A 17489-nucleotide genomic window follows, 5' to 3' on the forward strand; every position below is an offset into this window, starting at 1 on the left:
TTTTTCATTTCCCATCAACCTGTGGGTTGAAGAAAAATTTGCTGTGTCCCATTTGCTTTGGGAAATGGTTCTGATAGTCTTTTAACTTGCAACTGGCAGGAGAGAAGAATGCTTGTAGCTCTCCCCCACCTCCTCTCCCTGCGGAAGCTGGCAAGCTCATCTGCTGCAGGATACTTGAAGAACATCTCCTCGGCCAAACTGACTGATTGCATCATGTTCCAATACTTAACCAGGACACATGGAAATATTCCTTTTGTTAAATGCATAAAGATTAAAAAAGTAGAGATTTCACAAGGTAACTTGGCTTTTTAGAGCTCTGTGGTTTTATGAAATGGGGGTTGAATGTTGTTTCTACAGGCATGTGTTGGGATACTGTTGTAACCCTCTAAAAATGAAAAGGGGGTTTGTTTTCCTTCTTTTTAAGGAACGCTTTACCCACAGGTTTTTTGAGATGAAGTGCAGAGCACCGTGAAGTGTTTCCATCTCACTGCAACGTTGGCGTTCAGCAAAGCACTGAGCAAGGACTCAGCTGGAAGCACACCTCGTGCTGTCAGAGAAGGATCCCGCAGCAGGAGGGCTCTGGTGAAGCACCTGGGGAGCAGCTTTCCCGGGAAAGCCAAGCACTCGTTGTCAGGCACACGCCAGCCCTGGTACTGACCCTGCTCTGCAGAGTCAGCCTGTTCCGGGAACAGCCGGCGATCCATCTCCGCCGGCCTCCTCTGCCAGCTCCACTCCAGCACGGAAAACGTTGGATCTGGGAAATGGTTTAAAACTGCACCTTTCCGTTCAATGGGCCTGCTTGTTGTTCTGCTTGTTTGGGGGCAGGAGCAGGAAGGGTCATTACATGGTGGAAAAGCAAAAAACCACATTTTCGTGGGCAATTGCTATATTAATATGTATCACTTTACACACATACTACATCTACATATGGAACCTATTATTACTGAGGAAATGTTTTTTTAATGAGGAAGACTGAACAATACTTAAGAGAGAAAATGTTCAAACCAATGTTAATTTGCAGCAGAAGTAACAAAATATTTTAATAAAAAACAGTAACGAGAACTGGCCTTCCTATCCAGGATCAGCCTGTTCCTGTGTTCACACCTTGAGAATAGAATTCGACTTCCACGGCTTTTCCAACCTTTGCAAACCTCCTAGAATTGCAATCTAAACTCTGACTCAAGGACTTTTAAGAGCAAGACCTGCTCCAGCTCTGTACAGAAACAGAGATAGCTCATTATATTTCTGTTTTGCAGATCCATGGAAGCCCTTTTCCTCCCTCCACTTCTTTTTACCAAGCCTGTGCCTGCCTTTCCTCCCTGCCCGCCAAACTCATCCAAAAATAAAGAAAAAGGGATTTAGGTGATACAGTCACTTCTGTATAAATGTAGCTAAACATAGTCTCAATTGCTGAGCACTGTTTCTTTTCCCTCTCCTTGTATGCTAGGATTAATTAAGCTTTCCTTAAATGTTGCATATGAATAAAGAAGAAACAAACAGCAAAAAAAACCCCTCACAATTTTCAAAGGAAAAAAATCTGGTGCTAAGAAGTCCTGGCAGGCTAAATACTAGTACAATAAAACTGCTGGATTTCAAATGGTAAAAATAAAGTGACTAAAAGTTCTCTATTTGAAAAATGAGAGACATTCAAGAAAGACTGTTCCTGTAGGAAACAGACACTTTCTTTCAGGAATCATCTCAGACCCAAGGATGAATTATTAGTACCAAATATAAACCTCAAAATATAAACCTCAAAACAGACTCTGCTTGTTATCATAATGCAAACTTTAATGCGTATTTGCTATTCCTGCTAAATGTTATCAGCATTGTTCCGACTCGCAGGGAACAACCTGTTCTGTGTGGATCCTGACTGGGCTAGGACTGGACTTGGTTTATCATTTTAACACCAGGATCATTGTTTTGTTCACCTTGGGAAACCACAGCAGGAGAAATGATCACACGGGAATCCTGCACAGTTCTCTGCTCTGGCTCCACTGGGAAGGCCTGGATAGCTCCAGGGCTGTCAGATGAGCAGAGCAGCTCCTGTGGTCCAGGGAGTCGTCACATGTCATGGCTCCCACCACCACGTTAACTGACCCCTTTATTTACTTTATTTCTTTAGCTTTAAGCCCCTTTTTAATAGGTTGAATGACTTCTCCTCTACAGTACAGGTTTGGAATGGCACCCAAACCAGCACCAGCCATTCCAAAGTGGCTTGATGCAACCTCCTGAGAACGCTCCTCAGGAAGCAGGTCCCATAACAAATGGGCAGCCACAAAACACACCATCTGTAATAAAGTCCTACAGGTATTTTGAGTGTAGCTCCTCATTTTGAATCTGCACACAGCGAAACAAGTCCTACTTTGTATATGGCAAGCAATAAGGTGAATTGTAATTTGTTCTGCCCCTCAGGTTGCACACAGACAGCACTGCACACAACACTGAATGTCAAGTCTTATGTAACAACGGATTTCAAATTACAAATGTCACCCAGGCATCATTTCAGGCTTTGAAATACAGTTTACTTGTTACCAAATACGATGTGTCAAGTGATTTATCAAATCCACAAGAAAGAAGAAACCAATGAGACAATCCAACAATCCATCCTATCTCCCAGCAAGTCCCGGACTGTCTCCAATCAGATGCATACTGGCAGAAGAGAGATTTATTACCACAGTTTCTTAATGCCACGTTTTGTATTTAGCAAGTATTCCTATCATGCTTCACGTGGTACTTTCACCAAGCACAACAAGCCCTCCTGGATTTCCACCATCTGCCTAGGTCAGTGGGTTACTCGTTGCCTGCACATCTTTGATGCTGCATCTCTGTGACAAACTTCTAGACATGAAGTTGCTATTGAAAAAATTTTGACAATGATCTCTTTTCCTGCTCCAAAAACACATAATAGTGGCAAAGTTGTTCTTAAAGGTGAGGCTGTTCTTTCACATGCCGACATTAGCATTGAGGACACACTGAGCTTTTCAAAGTGCTGATTAAAAGGGGCGGGATTCTTCTGGCCAGTGCTCCTCACAAACACATGCCTTTCATCAGAAATCTGTAAAAGCAATACTGAAAGGACCTAAAATGTATAGAATGGCCTAGCTTGGGTCTAAGTGACACTGAACACACACCTTCACTTTGACAGCATTAAAACGCAAGGGGTTTTCTGGGATGTGGAAAAATCACTTTACTAAAAAAAAGAAATAATGGAATGGTTTGAGTTGGAAGGGATCTTAAAGATTGCCTTGTCCTAATGCCCCTGTCCTGGGCAGGGACACTTTTTACCAGACCAGGTTGCTCAGAGTCCAGTCCAATCTTGCCTTGAACACTTCCAGGGATGGGGCACCCACAACTTCTCTGGGCAACCTGTGCCAGAGCCCCACCACTCTCTTCTTCCATATGTCTGATCTAAACCTCAGAAGTTATTCATGAAGTCCTTTGCACATGCAGAACTGAAGGAAGCTGACTGCTTTAATTCACATCTAGTACCCAGGTAATGAAAATATTTTTGGCTTTAAATGCCTACAAAAAGTAGTACACCTCCAGGACGAATTTCTGAAAATACTTAACATTTGAGAAATAATTAAATATATGATAAAAGCTCCTCCATGGCTGCATAAGTAAGAAAGGAGGCACAGATATATGTATTTGTAAAGGGTAAAACAAGTAGGACACAAATGTCAGATGAGCAGCACCTGAGTGATAATACTATCAATTAATTTCAATGTAATCTCTAACAAAAGTTGAAATCTTTTTCCATCACATGAAAGAGATGTTTTGGCTGTATTTATACATCATCCTGAGTAAACTGGCTGAACTGCAAAACCAGAACACTATGTGAGAATAATGAAAGGAATGAAAAATACTTCTGCCCAGGCCTGACATTTATCAATATAAAATAGCCACTTTTGCCATTGTTTGAAGTAAGGGAAGCAATTAAAGTGCACAAAACCATTTTGATACTAGCACCCTATTTCCTGCACATGTTGGTAACCCAGGGGCTCCCCCTCCCTCCTTTGGTGCTGTTCATTAACTCTCCACAATAACCATCCTCCCATATCACACGTTTGAGAGCACTTCGAAACTGGGAGATTGGGCAACAGCACTGCTCTATGCAAAACCAGCCAAGTCCAGTCAGGAAACAGATTAATTTGAAAGCCTTAATTAATGACTGAACGTTTATACAGCCAAGATTTATGAGTTACAAGGAAGTAAGTCCAAAACATAACACTCCCTCCCGCATGCAAGCCCTCTCTTTAATGGTAAACAACTAGCCTAGGGTAAGATACTGTCTCAGTGCTCCAGTTCCCTTTCTGATTCCAATTTCCAAGCACTGACAGAAGACAAATTAATTTCCAACTTCTTTTTTTTTTCCTTTTTGTCCTGCTCCTCTATAAATATTGTTACTAATAAACACGATTTAATGAAGACAAACTAGAGATTTTTTTTTTAATAAATAGACCAGTCTTTTTCTTTTTTTTTTTACCTCATGGGTGCAAACACAGTATATAACAAAGAAGAGGAAAGAACAGAATCCTTTTTGTATGGGTAAGTTCATGAAACTTATTTTCTTGTGAAGAAAATCACGAACAAGAAGAGAAAGGTCTTTATACATATAACCGTATTTATGGTTATATGTATAAAAATCAGTAAAAAAATCTCCTAAAATTCCCCCAAACCCCAAGTTTGTCAGCTTGCTTCACAAATACTTTTGCAAATTTAGTAGCGACAGATGTTAGAAATAAAGAGCAAGTTTTCAGCTTTTAACATTTTGACTATATTCCATATTCCACTTCTGAGAGCTGACATCTCATTATGATGACCTCTTGCTATTTGAATATTAAAATAAGACTGCCAACAACATTTCTTTGGAATTCCTCAGGCCTTAAACTAGAGAAGTCAAAATCAAGGAACGTTTTGTTCTCTCTTGTTAACACCAAACTGCCGCACTCATTTTCTTGCCCTGCAAATTCTGTTTCGTTAACAAAGCAGTGCGGCTTGGTTCCCTGCCCCTTGATTTATATAACACAGAAATACCCAGAAATGAAAACAGAAATGGCAAGATTCCATGAAATGAGGAGCCTGTGATGAGCCCTCCATCTTTACTATGCTCTCCCTGGCAAGGGGACTCCCCAAAATCCCTCTCTCCAGGTACACAGCCACGACCACCTCTTGCACAGGTAACCAGAAATACAAGTGGCACACGGCTTTTGGGTTTGGGGTCGGTGTTTTCTGCTTGCCTGTGGCAGTGCTGAACACTCAAGCCCCTGTCGTTGTCTGTCATGGGAAAAACCCCCAACAACCCACCCTGCTGGCTCCTGCTCTTTGGTTCCTCATCCCCAGCTCAACAACAAAACCCACGCCGTGCAAGGGAATTCAGCGCCTGAAGAGACCGAGCAGAAAAAGTTCTCCTTATACAGACTCACAAATACTGACAAACCCACAGAGTCTGAGCTATGAGCTGGGTGCAATTCTTTTTTTAGCCCCTCATCATTGGTATATCATCAAAGGAGAGTTCACTGGGACAGTTCTGGAAAAAGACAACGTTGGTTTATCCCAGTAAAAAGCGGACAAGAGGACAAAACAGGACAAACTGCTGCTCTCCCCCTTGTTTCCCTCCAATGGTGTGTTTCACTGTGCAATATTAATATAACAGTGATTTTCTAGTTTTATCACAAATTCACTTTGTTTGCTAGGAAATGAAGTAACCACGTCTGTAAGACACCAATTACTTTGAGAAAGTAACTCCCACCCCCAACTTCCCTAAATAAGAAAATAAACCATCAAACAAAACCCAAAGCAGCTCTTTTAAACTGGACAAAACGCTCTTGGTTCTCCTCCCCTGACAATGGGGATGTCAAGACCAATTAGCACTTGCAGTCATCTTGGGGCTTGCTCTGTTTTCTCCCACTGCAAGTGGTCAGGCCAGATCCGATGGCTCCCTTCTATACATGCAATGCCATGGACAAATTACAGAAGACTAAGACCCGAAAGGCTTTTTCCCTACCCAGCTATCCTTGACATTTTCATTACTCAAAGACAGGAAACAAAAAGCCTAAGCTGAGAACTAGGTGATAGTTCGAAAAAAGTTTAATTAAAAAGTAAAACAGACCATGGAATTGTTTCTAACATAGCTAATAATTTGCTGCAGAGTTGTTATTATCGTGCTGCTTCCATCTGCCAATAACCTTTTAATCCCTTTGCCAAAGGCAATCCAAAGCTTCTCCATATGCATATAAGGGTAACTGTAAAAGATAACTTAGAAATAACAATTTCCAGCTTCTGCTACGCAAAAATCTGAGCTAAAGCAGTGCTTGTGCGCATCAGCCTTCCAGCAGGGCTCTGGAAAACAGAAGTTACATGGGAAGAATGAAAACTGCCCTGTTTGACAATGTAGGTTTGGCTGCAATTGTTGAAAAGATTCCCCGTTCCCACATTCAGCAGCAGTGACTATCTTAATTGCCACCAACTTCTCAAATGGTTTCAGAATTAACACTGAGAAGCCTTACCTCACCAAAAAGCCACCAGCTCCAACAATGTCATTGCTAAAGTTTGTGGATAAAAAAAGAAAGTGGAACAAAAGCAGACATTTCAACTATTCTATCCCCCCCAAAAAACTCACTTAGAAAAAAAAATACACATAATCAAAACCTCTTTGAAAGGAATATAGCAGAGTGCATTTTCGAACTCAAATAACTTTATGGGATGACAAGTGCGTAAGCCCGTGCCTTAGACACATTTTTAGGGACAGGAAGTGTCAAAGCAAATCACAATCACACTGTTAAGGAAGAAACTAATTAACTCCCCCACTCTAAAAATTTTATCGATAATAATCACCCCTCCGAAAATAAACTCCAAATTCACTTTACGCAAGTGAAGTATCATTTCTATCATGGGAGAAAGCAATGGAAGCTGAATAGTTGGTGCGTGTACTACACAATGGTAGTTTTACAAGCAAGAGCATTTAAGCTTGAAATTAGGTACGTTTGTTGTTCAAGAAATCCACAGCCTATTGTGATTTGATTTTATTAGATATTATTATTCATTATTAGGTTCCAAATTTTTGCAACAGAAACAATGACTTTTTGCAGATGACTGCCAAAAGCAAACATCCTATTTTCCCTGCACACAAAGATACCAATATATGTTCAAACATTTTAATTCACACACACAACCCCAGCTCTCCAATCTTTGCAGTTCAGTGAAGTGTAAACAGTCAGTGTTGCCATTAAAATAACATGTTCTTCATTCACAGCAACAATAACCAGGTAGATTAACAGGCTTTTACACCTGGGCCCTATTATTCCTCTGCCATTCATTAACATTTCTTCTACCATGACAGCAATTGAACTGGCACAGTCCCAGAAACACAAGTAGGTCAGCACAAGGTGTTCCTCTGGATGCTTTCATCTGGTATAAACATCCTGAATTAGCCTTCAGGTACTACATCTGAATATTCCTAGTGCCAATTAAGATCACAATCAGAACTATTTCAGATCTCATTGATCAAGTACAGCCCATGGCTTTGGAGGGCTGATTCTACTAAGGATGTAAGGTCATTTCACTGCAGAAGTGGGGGACCTTCTGCAGCTCTCCTGGCCAAGCTGATGCAGGACATTATGTCTTGGTGCTACCTCCTTGAAATCACAGAACCATGAAATGGCCTGGGTTGGAAGAGATCCTAAAGAACCCCTCTGCCATGGGCAGGGACACCTTCCCCTAGAACAGGTTGCTCAGAGCTCCACCAGCCTGGCCTTGGACACTTCCAGGGATGGGGCAGCCACAACTTCCCTGGGCAAGCTGTGCCAGGACCTCACCACCCTCAGAGGGAACTTCTTCACAATAATCTGATCTAAACTTAGTTTCTTTCAGCTGGAAGCCTTCCCCCTTGTCCTGTCACTACATGCCCTTGCAAACAGTCCTTCCTTCTTGCATGGCCCCTTCAAGTACTGCAAGGCCACAATTAGGTAACCCCAAAGCCTTCTCTTCTCCAGGCTGAACAATCCCAATTCCCTCCGCTTTTCTTCATAGGAAAGATGCTCCACCACCCTAATCAACTTGGTGGCCCTTCTCTTAACACAGCACATCCACGGGAAAAATGAATATGCACGTAAAGAAAAAGAAATTGAACACTGAGGATGGACAGTCAGACATTGTATACTATTAAAATTAATCATAACAGGCACTTAAGCAAGTCAGACACTTGTTAATTTTAAGGGCATGAGAAATAGCAATGAATATGTAAGAGTATTTACTTTCCCCACCCCAGTTTATGACAAAAGTGGATACAAATCAATGAAACAAGAAAACTCCAGACATACCTTTTACTAATGTACTAAGACATACTCAGTATTTACAGCAGCTTGTGTATGTTGAGAGGATCTGGCCCTGAAGTTGTCATGTAAGAATGGAGGACCTGGAATCAGTTTTCTCTGAGGTGCAATAACTTTTTGGTGACTTTCTCCAATTTGTACAGCATGTCTTGTATGTTAGGACTACAGCTGAGACAAACCCCAAGCAGTAAGTTCACTCCTAACCACTTACCTCGTGACACATCGTAACTTACGAGATCAAGTGCCAGCACTACAGGTTTAAATCAGAAAAACAGGTCGGTGTGAGGAAAGAAGCACTCTTTATTTTTTTTCTTTTTTTTAACATAAAAGCCAATTCTTCAACTCTGAACTGATATAAGCATTTGTATTGCACCAATGAAAGTACTTCAAAAGGCAGAAATAAAAGCCAACACTTCCAATTCCTTCCAGATCACTGCAAATGCAATTTTCACTCTAAACTTTACATACCCCCACTTGTGATCATTGCTATACTAAGAGTGTGTGCTTTAAGACATTGAAGAATAATCCCCACTGTCTGATTTAAAAAAAAATAATTAAAAGTTGCTAGAAATAACTCACAAGCAAAAAATAAAACTCAAAGAAAACAATAGCAGTAGCCTAAAGAGACATATTTTTTTCCTTCAGGAATGAATTCCCATCTGCTTTTAAAGAGCAACATGTTTTTCCATTGCTGGGAATTACAGCCAAGCCCAGGACAATAAAGCAGCAAAGCCAGAGGCAAGAGCAGAGGGCAAGTGAAGCTGGCTGACAGAGGCTGGGCCTAAGGTCCCTCTTTTATAACTGTGTGACAGTGGCAGTTCAGCAGTGCCCTGCTGTGCTGGCAGCATGCACCCCTCTGCCACCCTCAGCAACCAGGAACTACTGGTTACTCTGTCATGGGTGAGGTTGTGGGAAAATGGGAAGGAAAAGACAGGGAAAGGAGGCAAACAGCACAGTGGGTACAGCTGGCAAAGCCAGGCATCTCCCCTGGCCTCAGCTGGTTTGGTGAAACTACAGCTGGTTTCTGCAAGCTCAAGGGAAGGGAAGCTTGCTCCTGACACAGGTGATGCTCATACTGATGTCCTTTCTCCAAACACTGGACACAACACAAAATAACCCTGCAAAAGCAAACACGAGAGTGCTCCCTTACAGAACCTGGATGGACAATACCTTTCAAGTAGTTAATGAAGAAACACACGTTGAAATCACCTGTAAAGTTCCTGCATCTGAACTGTTTCGGCATTTAAAGAATCAAAATATCAGCTCTTTAGGCTTTATGGGGGAAAAAAAAAAGTCAGGTTTGAGAAGCAAGCAAAATTTCATACCTCAGCACTGGTTGGTGCTCGTTCAAATTCCCTCTGGCTTTTTTCCCCAAGTTCCTCTGAGGATCACTGTTCTTTGAGTTACTTAGGAAGCAGCTCCGACTGTGTCCTCCTGAGCTGTTAATGGGTCTGACCTTTTCAGAAACACTAATGTCCCTTCAACCAGATGCATTAAATCTCCCCTGCTTGATTAAACTATTAGCAAATCATTATCTCACCGAAGGAGAAAATGTTCTTTCCCAGATGAGCTTGCCATGCATAAATTTCGGTGCCAATACTCCCCTCTACACCAAACCTTATGTTTGGCATAAATGTGCTGACTGCCAGCCATGCTCTACACCCTCACTAGGTCAGAGCACACAGCACTTTATCAGGCCTCAGCTGAGACACAACATGATGAAAATGCACCCACTCTGGGCAGCATCTCTGAAAAATGGGCAACAGGAACCAGATCTTTCTAAAGCGGTTGAAATGAGCAGGGAGAGGCAGAGGAATGCCCCAAAGTCCTGCTTTCAGCATTGCCACGCCAGTGCCATTCTCAGATATCCCCAGGTGCTCACACTGCCCTCATTCCCAGTCTGCCCAAGCACATCCCGCACGTAGGAGCCTCCTGCGCGACCAGCAGCAGGCAAAATCCCATGGGAAGTCCTGTGTAGTTATTTCCTTTCCGGTGATTCATCTCGTTTATCCCAAACACTTACATTTGGAAAACATTCCCAATGCCAGGTATTTCCTCACCTTCCAGACACCTGTGCCAAACACATCCTTAGCACACTGATAAATGCGTGTAGGAAGGAGGTGATCCCATGCTACCCATACTGAATGAAGGCTGAGGCTTTTCCTCACCCACCCACACAAAAATGTTCACTTTTCAATGAATGATATAAATTAACAGATCCTCTGCACCATTCCAAGAGAAACATTAGAGGTTCATCTAAGGCTCCAATCTTGCTACATTTCAGTTTGATGGCGTTTCTCACCTTGAAAATCACATTTCACTGTTTATACTTCAGACTACGAATACAGGATGGAATCCACTGCCCTTTATAATGTTAAGCAGCAAGCCTTTTCCTTAAGTCTGGAAGATCTTTTCCTTCATGGAGAGCTAGATGCAAAGAAGACAACACATCCTTATCTTCTGAATGTCATTTTTCCCCCCTATATCTAAACCCTCTCTCTCCTTTACTGTAGGTGTTCTTTAGTAAACAGACAATTTTTTCTCCAAGCTTTTAAAAGGGTCTTTACCCTCCTGTGCACGTATGGAGGAACACATCCTCATTCATTTGGTACTTAGTATCTTCCTCTGCATGAAACAGAGGATTTTGGAGAGAACTGGTTGTTTGGGGGTGTTTTTAATTAAAGTTACTCGCTTAAATATATCAATATCTGGTAAACAAGAACACACATGTTGTGGAATACATATTTTAAGAGTCAAAGACTTGAGTTGATTTGAGCTAGTTTGCTGCTGCACAGATCCTTTTGGCAGCACATCTGCTCTTATTTGAGCCAGAGCAAACCTTCATCAGCTTGCTTTTCTTCCCTTTCATTTTCTGTGCTCCCATTGAGAGTTATTGCAAAGTGAGAAAGATATTTTTTACATTAACTGTTCCACTTCGATTCAGAACCAGTGAAAGATTTACAGGTTCCAAGATTCCCGCTCTACTATTGTGTCCTGTAAGCATGGAAACTGATAATACTACAGAAACCATGCCAGCTTTGGCTTCCACCATGACCTGCTTTCCACCAATTTAAAAGCAGCCAGTCCCATTATCTTACTTTTATAAGCACACTTGTCTGAGGAATATTGTCATCATACCCAGATTATTTAATTTTTTATTACTTCCAACCAACTTTAAACTCAAAACAACTCAACACTTGATTTCAGTTTCTGCCTAAAACCTCGCTCTCTGCTTTTTAAATTGTAACAAAAGCATCATCCGACTGCAGCTCAGACAGTGAAAGAACATCTCTCACTCTGCTGGGTTTATTTTACTTTTTATCACATACTTTCTGGAACAAAATATTTCTCCAGTGGAGAAACACTCTCTTCATCCCTTGCTTGTCTAACCCCCAACTGAAAAATGGAGCACCTGAGTTTGTGGAAAGCCCATCTTTCCTAAGGTGAGCTGGCTGTGGCAGCACCACAAAAACAAGCAAATGAGACCTGAAGAACTCACAGTGCTTGTACTTTAAAACATTGCTTTTAAGTACTTCTGTGGTCAGATCCCTAATTATTCCTACTTCAGTGGGAAATGAAACAGATAAAACTTCTCAGCATGAAGTACAACAGTGAAAATGCTCTAAGAAAAGCTGTGATCAAACTGTGAACAACCTCAGAGTGCAGCCATTCTAATGATATAAAACCATTAAAAAATTATCAGTTTTGTAAAAGTTAGACCTCCTGCAATTTTGCCCAAAATAAAATGCAGTATCCCTGAAGAAGAGCCGAAGCACTGCTGCAGAGCACTACTTCAGAAGGGTCTGGAAATGAAAACTGCACTCAAATCCAAGCATTTCCAGAGAGCTAAAGATTTTTTTGACCTAAAAGTTAACTGTACAGACATTGCTCATCAAATGCCCTTTTCTTATTAAACTTCACTGACACATGAGAGAAGGAAACTGTAATTTACCCTCATAAATTATCTTCCACCTTCCCTCACATGAAACAGTGGGAAGTAATCGCCCTATTTTGCTATCTTGATGTATCTTTAAAGGTAGTCATTAAAAGAAACGTACATCCAGCAGGTGAACAGAGATAACTGGTCATAAGCAATGACAGGCAAAAATACACAAGTATCTGATCTGAAAAGGGGCCAAGTTGGAAGCCAGATGCACACTGAACTATCCACTTTCCTGGCTGTTTATTCAGCTCATGTCAGGATGATTCAACGCATCTTTACAAGCAGCTCACTATTCATACACCATCTTCTAGTCACAAAACCAGGCATTTTCCATTTCTTTCTCTGAACAAAGGCTAGAACAGTGGAATGGGAACTTGCCATTCAGCAGCGGAAACTATTTGTAAAGCTGGGAAGCTGGAGACACTGGGAAGAAAAGGCTTTAATGAAACTGGCCACTGTGTGTGCCAACTGTCAAGACTTTATATATTCTTCCAAGGAACCCTGACTGAGGCTTTTTCTGTATTTGCTCTTTACATCCCAGTTATTATAATACTTTGCATGATGTAAAAGAACAGAATTCGTGAGAAATGCCATATTAGAAACAGGCAGCTTTTTTTTTTTTTTTCCTTCCCTGCAACCAGTCTGTAGCTACACTCAATGACCCATTAACTTATTTTTGGTTCTGTACAAAGCCAGCACCAAGACATTTGTGACTCATTATCAACCAGGCACTGGAATTCACCACTAGCTTTTCAGCTGATCCAGATCCAAAGGAAATCCCCATATGCTTGGAATTTCTAAAATACAAGCAGTGCATTTGTTGCCTGGTAAGGCGACAGTTGCCATATGCAACAGAGGATATGTTTATGTTTATGTTTTTGGAGGCTTGTAACTCAGCCAGAGGCAGATAAATTTTCCCAAGTTGTGTCACTGTCCCCCCAAATATAAACATAACACTGCTCCAGGTCACTGCTCCAAAACACGGAGGCAATAGAGCTGTGACAGTCTTCCAGACCAACACGTAAGCCTGAAATCCTCTTTATTGTTGACGTTTTTTTTTTCATTGTGAGAGCCCACATTCTGGGCAGAAAGATGTGCTACACAAACCAGCTCTGCTCACTACACGGCTTCCATTCAGTCATTCATTTATTCCCAGAGTGCAGTCTGCCCTTGTGCTGTGCAGGAGGAAAGCTCTTGTGGGTTTGGCTTTGGTGTCTGCTGTCACACAGCTTCCCAAAATGACTCCACAGCACATATAGCAGTGCCCTCACCAGTCAGAGATTATTAGTAGGCAGCACAGCATTTTACAGCCTACCAGCATCTAAGTGACAGCTAAATGAGGAGAAACTTTGCCTGGGAGCACCACCAGTCCTCTGAGAAAGGCCTTCAGTAATCACACAAATCTTCCACAATCACCCAAGACAAAAATTTAGCTTATTTGCCTGCCCTTGTAAACAGCACACAGAGAGATGGGGAGCCGAGGCAAGCACATCACATTTTCCACTCTACTATGGAAAAAACAGAAGGTGACTATGTAATTAGATGGTGTGATAATGCAGACACTAGGGCTGGCTAGAGCAAGGTGGAAAGTCTGGTATTTCATACCTTTCAAGAGCTCAACTTGGCAACCTTATTAACATTCTTTGAATTTTTGAATTAATATAATTACTCTCAATTAATTAAAATGAGGAGAGAATGAAATATCCTTTCACGAGACACTGACATGAATAATATTCAGGGAGCAGAATGGTGACCACTAATGTACTGATACCTATTATAACTGCCAGGCAGCAGCATCTGAGAAAGTTTCTCCTTCTACCCAGGACAGGAAATAATTGTCTGACATCCACTATCAGAAGCTTAGTAATAGCAATGAGCTATAACAATAAGTGCTGCTGTGAGGTCTTGATTACATGGAATAGGAAAATACAAGCTTCAAAGTGACTCCTTTGCAATTCCCCTGCAGTGTTTCCTAATTCTGTCTCTCCTCTCTCCTCCTGAGGCTCTCAGTCACAATCCTACATTAAGAAGATTCCCGGAGATGTGGGGGAACTGTCTGGGAAGTCTGGGAGAACTTGCCTCCAACACCCTCCACTCCTGGCAGCACATCCTTAATGAGGCTGCCTGCAACTGTATGAAGGCTCACTCTGAAAGAGACCCTTCCCCTGGCACCACTCCTCTGATGGGGACCTTGAAGTAAAAAAGCCCCAGACTGCAAAACCACAGGAATATCTGAAATATTCCCTTTCGTAATTCCCACCAGCACCCTGAGAAAGCTCAAGGGGTATTTGAGTTCGACTTTAAACACCATTTGTGCACCGACTCCGGGAAGTTTTACCTCTGCTCCTGAGTACTTCTGTGTGCGCTCCACGAGCTCGGCCAAGCAGACTTCATCACTGACTGGCATGGACTGGAAATGAAGCTTGAAGATTTCCTTGCGAGTGGCTGCATCTGGCAGTGGCACGTAGATAATTCTGTCTATTCGCCCCGGCCTCAGCAAGGCCTGCAATGAAAGCACCATAGCAAAAGTTACAGCACATCAGGGAAGTAAAAAAAAACACAACTCACAAACAACACCACCGCCAAATAGCCAACAACTTCAGCAAAAGCAAGAACCTGCACAAGAAAAGACAGAAAAGCTACTCAGCTTCTGAAACAGCAGTTTATGGAAAAAAGGAATCATAAAGGAACCATAGTCATTTCCCTAAAATAATACTTCTAGTCTTGTTGCAAGGTGTGCTGGAATGTTAGGACTTGGCAGAAGGACAGGTGGCAATAGACACATCCCAAATTCAGATCTTCCACCAAGACAATGAGCAGAGAAAAGAAGGGTTTTGTTGAAGTGAATCTTACACTGTGGATCCACGTTGCTTTATCCCACAGTATTAGAGCTGCATATGCTTACAGATGAGCAGGTTACTCTCACAGAGTTTTTAATGTAAAATAAGGTAACAACAGAGAGAGGCCAGTGATGGTCAGCTTCGTACACGTGTTTGGCTTTGCACTTTGTGTGTTCTGGGTTACTCAGATTATACTGGACGTGGGAGGGTGGCAGAACAAACAGACAGTGTAAGATGGGACAGTGCCCACAAAGGGCAGCATGGAGGGTTCAGACTGGATGGGAGGAAAAAAATTCTAGAAGAGAAGCACAGCCTCGGGGCAGGTTATTGGAGAGGCTGCGAAAATTCCGCCCTTGGGGGTTTTATGGCTCAGCAGAGGAAGCCAAGCTCCCCCTGATCTGGTCTGGTGAAAGCCCTGTGTGTGCAGGAGGGGGACCACTGGGCCTCTGGAAGCTCTCTTCAAACAGCTTTCTGGACAGGGTCAAAAAGTAAACTTTATCTATATATAAAACAATTATATCCGATATAGAGGAGAAGCCAAGCTCTTAAATTTATGAGAAGGGAGGAAGCTCATTTCCCTGTGTTTATAAAAAATCTCCAAGATTTCTGAAAACCATCTACAGTAAAAAAAAAAAAAGTAAAAACCCTCCCAGCCTTTCTTACTTGACATATGGAAAAAAAAACAGAAAAGCAAAATATAATAAACCCATGCACAGCGAATGCACATAAATAGTATTTAAGCTACTTTTTTAAAAAATTGAACAATGTTTATAAGATTCACCATGTAACCTAAATTGTTTTTATGTTATGGTTCTCCCTTGGGTAGACTAGTTTGAGTTCCAGATGACTAGAGATATTGCATGGCTGTCCTGGGCTGTCAGCCAGTAAGACTTTTCCCAGCCTGATCATGTCAGTGAAAGTCATGCTGAAAAAATAGTAGGAAAGAGCTTTCCTTCCTGCACAGCATTGATCAAGTTAACACCCTTCCTAGAGTTTCTTTAAAAAGACTGTTGTGGTGCTTCAAAGTGGAAAAATGTATCCTGAATATTAAAAGCTGTCTTGTTATTTTTAAAACAGAACATGAAAATGCTCAGCAGAAAGCGCACTGAGGTGAAAGGCCCTGTGGTGCTGCATGGAGCTGTGCAAGGATAGTGCAAGGCTGGGAAGACCACAGGTCCATACCCAGCCCAGCACCCTGTCCCTGCAGCAGCCAGTGCTGGATCTTTACAAAAGAGAGCAAAGATCCAAGCTGTCCACTGATATCTGCTCAGCAGACTGTGCTGTTTTCCACAGCACTCCTGAGTAACCCACCCAAGAACTCAGCTCACTGACGAGATCTCGACCAGCGTATAATTCAGTGTCTAAATCATGTGTGTGTGTGTCAGGATGTTGCCATTTTTTGCCAACATACTTGAAAGAGAAATTTGCATGTTTCAAGACTGGGCTTGGAGGGAGAGGAATTAGACTGCAATTGTGTTCTGCGTGCTCTTAAGGAAATGCCCATAGCTAATTCTGTTATTTAGGAGAAACAAGAAGTGTTCACGTGAGTATGGTGGTGCCTCTTTCAAACCAAGGCAGGTTTTATCAGGACACCCAGATAATTAGAACATTTTCTAGAGCCAGCTTAGCTTCCTACTGATGAATGACCATGGCTGTGGTGCAGGTGGGACAGGGAAAACACTCAGTACCAATCAGCTGGGAGCAAGCACCCCATTGCCTGGCTCTCAGTTCCAAGACACATAAAGCACAACTGTAGATATAACAAAGTGAACATCTTTTTTCTAGCCAGTAACTAAAATCTGTGTTTCCTCCAGTTTGTCTCCAGTGTTTTGTGTTTTACAGATGGTGGTAGTTGAAGGCCCAAGTTTTAAGCATGCTATCATTACTTTTTTGCTACAATCAGGCCCAAGGACCTTATCCAAGGTGACCAGATGTGCTGGGAACTGTACAAAAAAAGCACAAGTCAGTTGCATGAGTGCACACTAGCTATATCAACACAGACAAAAAGGAGAGAAAAATATTCTATAACCTCAGCTTGAGATAAAAGTCAGTCTCCCTCCAGCCCCTGGAAACAAAAGTAGATTGAACTGAGAGCTGGTCTCCACCATGGTGACCTTGGAAGACCCTGGGCACAACTTGACTGCTCCTGGCTCTGCTGCCGTCACATTCGCCCCTTGGTAAGCCACCAATCTCTCCCTCTCCATGCTCCTGAAGAGCTAAAATCAGGAGGCGAGGGTGAGGAAGGGGCCTGCCTTGACCCACCTGGTGCTCCTAGAGGAGAAAGGCCTGGTGAGAGGCCGTGGGTGGGCTGCAGAGCTGCTCTGCTGCTGGCTGCTCGGAATGCAACAGCAAGTCGAGGCCTTTCTTGTTCGC

The 17489-nt window shown here is 42.2% G+C and overlaps 1 protein-coding gene across 1 annotated transcript in view; it reads right to left on the bottom strand.

The window, feature by feature from the left end:
• Positions 1–17489, bottom strand: part of AFG2A (AFG2 AAA ATPase homolog A) — a 164523-nt gene that overhangs the window by 19751 nt on the left and 127283 nt on the right. Inside the window, 1 exon segment of the mRNA XM_066186686.1 lies at positions 14615–14779. Coding sequence (XP_066042783.1) covers positions 14615–14779 — 165 coding nt within the window.

The sequence above is a fragment of the Chamaea fasciata genome, unplaced genomic scaffold, assembly GCF_029207755.1.
Source record: "Chamaea fasciata isolate MVZ Bird 193981 ecotype frontalis unplaced genomic scaffold, bChaFas1.0.hap1 SCAF_6, whole genome shotgun sequence".
NCBI lineage: Eukaryota > Metazoa > Chordata > Aves > Passeriformes > Sylviidae > Chamaea > Chamaea fasciata.